This window comes from Aplysia californica, unplaced genomic scaffold (genome assembly GCF_000002075.1).
Source record: "Aplysia californica isolate F4 #8 unplaced genomic scaffold, AplCal3.0 scaffold00246, whole genome shotgun sequence".
Lineage (NCBI taxonomy): Eukaryota > Metazoa > Mollusca > Gastropoda > Aplysiida > Aplysiidae > Aplysia > Aplysia californica.
This window is the reverse complement of record NW_004797516.1, coordinates 293,698-296,476: the sequence shown is the minus strand read 5'-3', so window position 1 is coordinate 296,476 and position 2,779 is coordinate 293,698. Positions and strand designations below refer to the sequence as shown.

At 39.8% G+C, this 2,779-nt stretch overlaps 1 protein-coding gene across 1 annotated transcript in view; it reads right to left on the bottom strand.

Moving 5' to 3' along the window:
* The window catches only part of LOC101861589 (myosin-2 heavy chain), a gene marked incomplete in the record, with an annotated part of 41,686 nt that overhangs the window by 37,111 nt on the left and 1,796 nt on the right, over positions 1–2,779 (bottom strand). Inside the window, 1 exon segment of the mRNA XM_013083629.2 lies at positions 589–762. Within this exon segment, the coding sequence (XP_012939083.2) occupies positions 589–762 (174 nt within the window).

Below are 2,779 nucleotides of genomic sequence, written 5' to 3'. Positions count from 1 at the left end.
TTTCGCCACCCCCCCGCCTTGTTTTGCCCCTTTCATTTTTTCACGAAGGTTTTGGAGAACACGACCTGGGGGGTCACCATTCCTCTATAATTAAGTCGACATTCGACAGATGCAGGCCCAGGGAAAGTGTTATTTCCGTTTCTCCAGAGGATTCCAATCCAACACTCTCTTTGTTATGCAGGTGCCTGGCTTCCTCAAGGTATATCCAATCCACCGCCACTGCCTTTTACCCACTTCAAAACACACTTTTACTCCTTTCTCTTTATTATTTCCCAACAAACTTACTTACTCTCTCCCTCTACCGTCAGGTACATAGGGCGGAGAGCAGTCGACGTCACGCTTGCCTGCTCCTGGCTATGTTCTTCAATATCGGCCCATCCAGGCCTTAGGCGATTGCCTCATCACTAATTGTGTCGCTGTAGCCTCCAATTGGTTTACCTCTGTTTCTTTTTTTAGTTGGTCTCCATTACCATGTCTGATAGGGAACTCTTGTCTTCGGCATTCTTAGAACATTTCCCGACCAACGGACAGATAAAACAGGCGAAATTACCACGATTATATTACCCTCTAGGAGACGGGAATGCTTACCTCTTGTAGCTCCGCCCTGTGGACACGGAAAGCTCGCTGCTCTCTCAGGACATCCTCTTTTGCTGCTTCCAACTGACGTAGAAGTTCGTCCCTCTCCAGCTGTAAGCCTTCTAAGGAGCGGACCTTGGTTTTAAGGCAGATGTTTTCCTCTTTCATTGACTTGATCTCAAGACACTGTGTGGAAAAGAACGGGAGGAATAAATTCTACTGAGAAACTTATAGAAGAAGAATGAAATTGTGTCAGAGAGAAAATTTGTGAGGCAGCGTGATAGAATCAGGCTCTTGTCAAGTTTTTGGCATGTAGAGTTAATGGTATCATCTTAAATCTTGTTCACTTGTCTTTATTTGGATGAAAAAAATATCCATTTATGTTGAGTACAAGTGGAGATATTTGTGAAAGAAGGAGATGGGGTCACTTGTTTTCAGAGGTAAAATTAGTGAGAAAATTGCCGCCAAAGGTAGTTATTTCCTCAGCTTAAGAGTCCTTGGTAACTGAAAATTTACATTTTTTGTGCCTTTAATCAACGATTATCATAAAAATCCACACAGAAATGAATTTTTTAATGGTCATGAAAGGTGTTGAGCCAAAAAACACAAATTTGATAAAAATTCACAAATCTACGGAAAAATGCAGGTTTCTTCACTTTTATTATTTTGACGAGAGCCTGATTCCACCACGCTGTCTCACATTTGATTTACAGAGGTCTTGTTTGAGCAAAGAGAAACACATTGAGTTAATGATGGTCATTTAGTCCTGTTACAACGTTAGAAAGAAAAAAAGAAACAACACAGGGAAAGTAATGAAGTGGGGTTTACCAGTATCGCCCTCTAACCACCCACTTGCAGCTGCATAGCACGTATTTACAACTGGACATCATTGAAAGCTCCAATGTATAGAATGTTTTTCAGTTTTTTGAATGAGGAAAGTAAAACGAAGGGATCTGCGGTTTGCTGCTGTCGAAAGACAAAACAATCTTTAACCCCTTTATTGCAGCGACATTTCCATCTACGTTTGTACAGACACGTTTAATTAAAGTTCGTTCAAGAGAGCCTGAAATAAAACCCAATATATATTTACGCTTATTTAAAAAAAAGCAACTACAAAAGTTGTAATTACAGCCAATAAACGTCTACATACCAGTGGAAACAAATGGCTGTTAATCAATTTGGAGAACAAAAGCAAACTGATACGCCTACATAGCAATGAAGGGATTGACAATTCCCTGATAAAATCGTGTAACCATCATCATCAAGTGCCTGATCTGCGACAGACTTCGGGAATCATGGACCTCCATTCATTTCTTCGTTCGGATGCTCTGAAAAGAAAAGCTACCTTACCCTGATCTTTCCCTGTCACCCATCTGTTTAGGTTCTCCAAGTAGGTTGCTCTGGGCCCCCCTCTGCATCGTTTGCCTTCAATTTTGCCAGTGAGAGCTAGATATTCATGTATGTCTATTTAGGTGTCCCAAAAATTGCATATTTGTCTTTTTCTGGTTGTTTTTATCAGCGAGCGGCCCACGCGGGCTTCTTCAAGCACTACCTCATTTGATTTCTTTTCCTCCCAAGATATTCTCAGCAGTCTCCTAAGATACCACATTTCTGTTGCTTCTATTTTATTTTCACTGTCTTTAGTGACTATCCAGCATTCGCAGCCGGCCACATAGAAAGGTTGACCGTAGCTTTTCAGAATGTTCATTTTTGGTAGTCATTGAGATGCTTGTATTTTTCAGGATTGGACTCAATTTATTGGAACTATCCTTAGGCATTGTGATTCTTTTTTTTTTCTTTTTTTTTAACTTCTGTGGAACATTTGCATCATGTGTTATTATAATATCATATATCCGAGATATTTAAACTGTTGAATCTGTCTGATCCTTTCTCCTTTGCTTATGAAATAGCAGATAATAGCTATTGCTTTTAAAAAAATGATATCACCATGCATTCTGTATCATGTAACAATTTACAGAAGAAAAAAAATGTAATCAGGCTCCTGAGAAAAGTATGAAACGACTCCCAGACAAAAGCGGGTAACCATTCCCTGAAAAAATCGCAGTTAGGTAGTAAAATGCTCGACAGGCAAAATACGCTGCGGTGATATTCAATAATATAATTATTATTGTAATAGACCACAATGAAAGCTCAATTTGAGATCCTAGACAATCAACACAAGACAACTGCGGAATTCACCCCC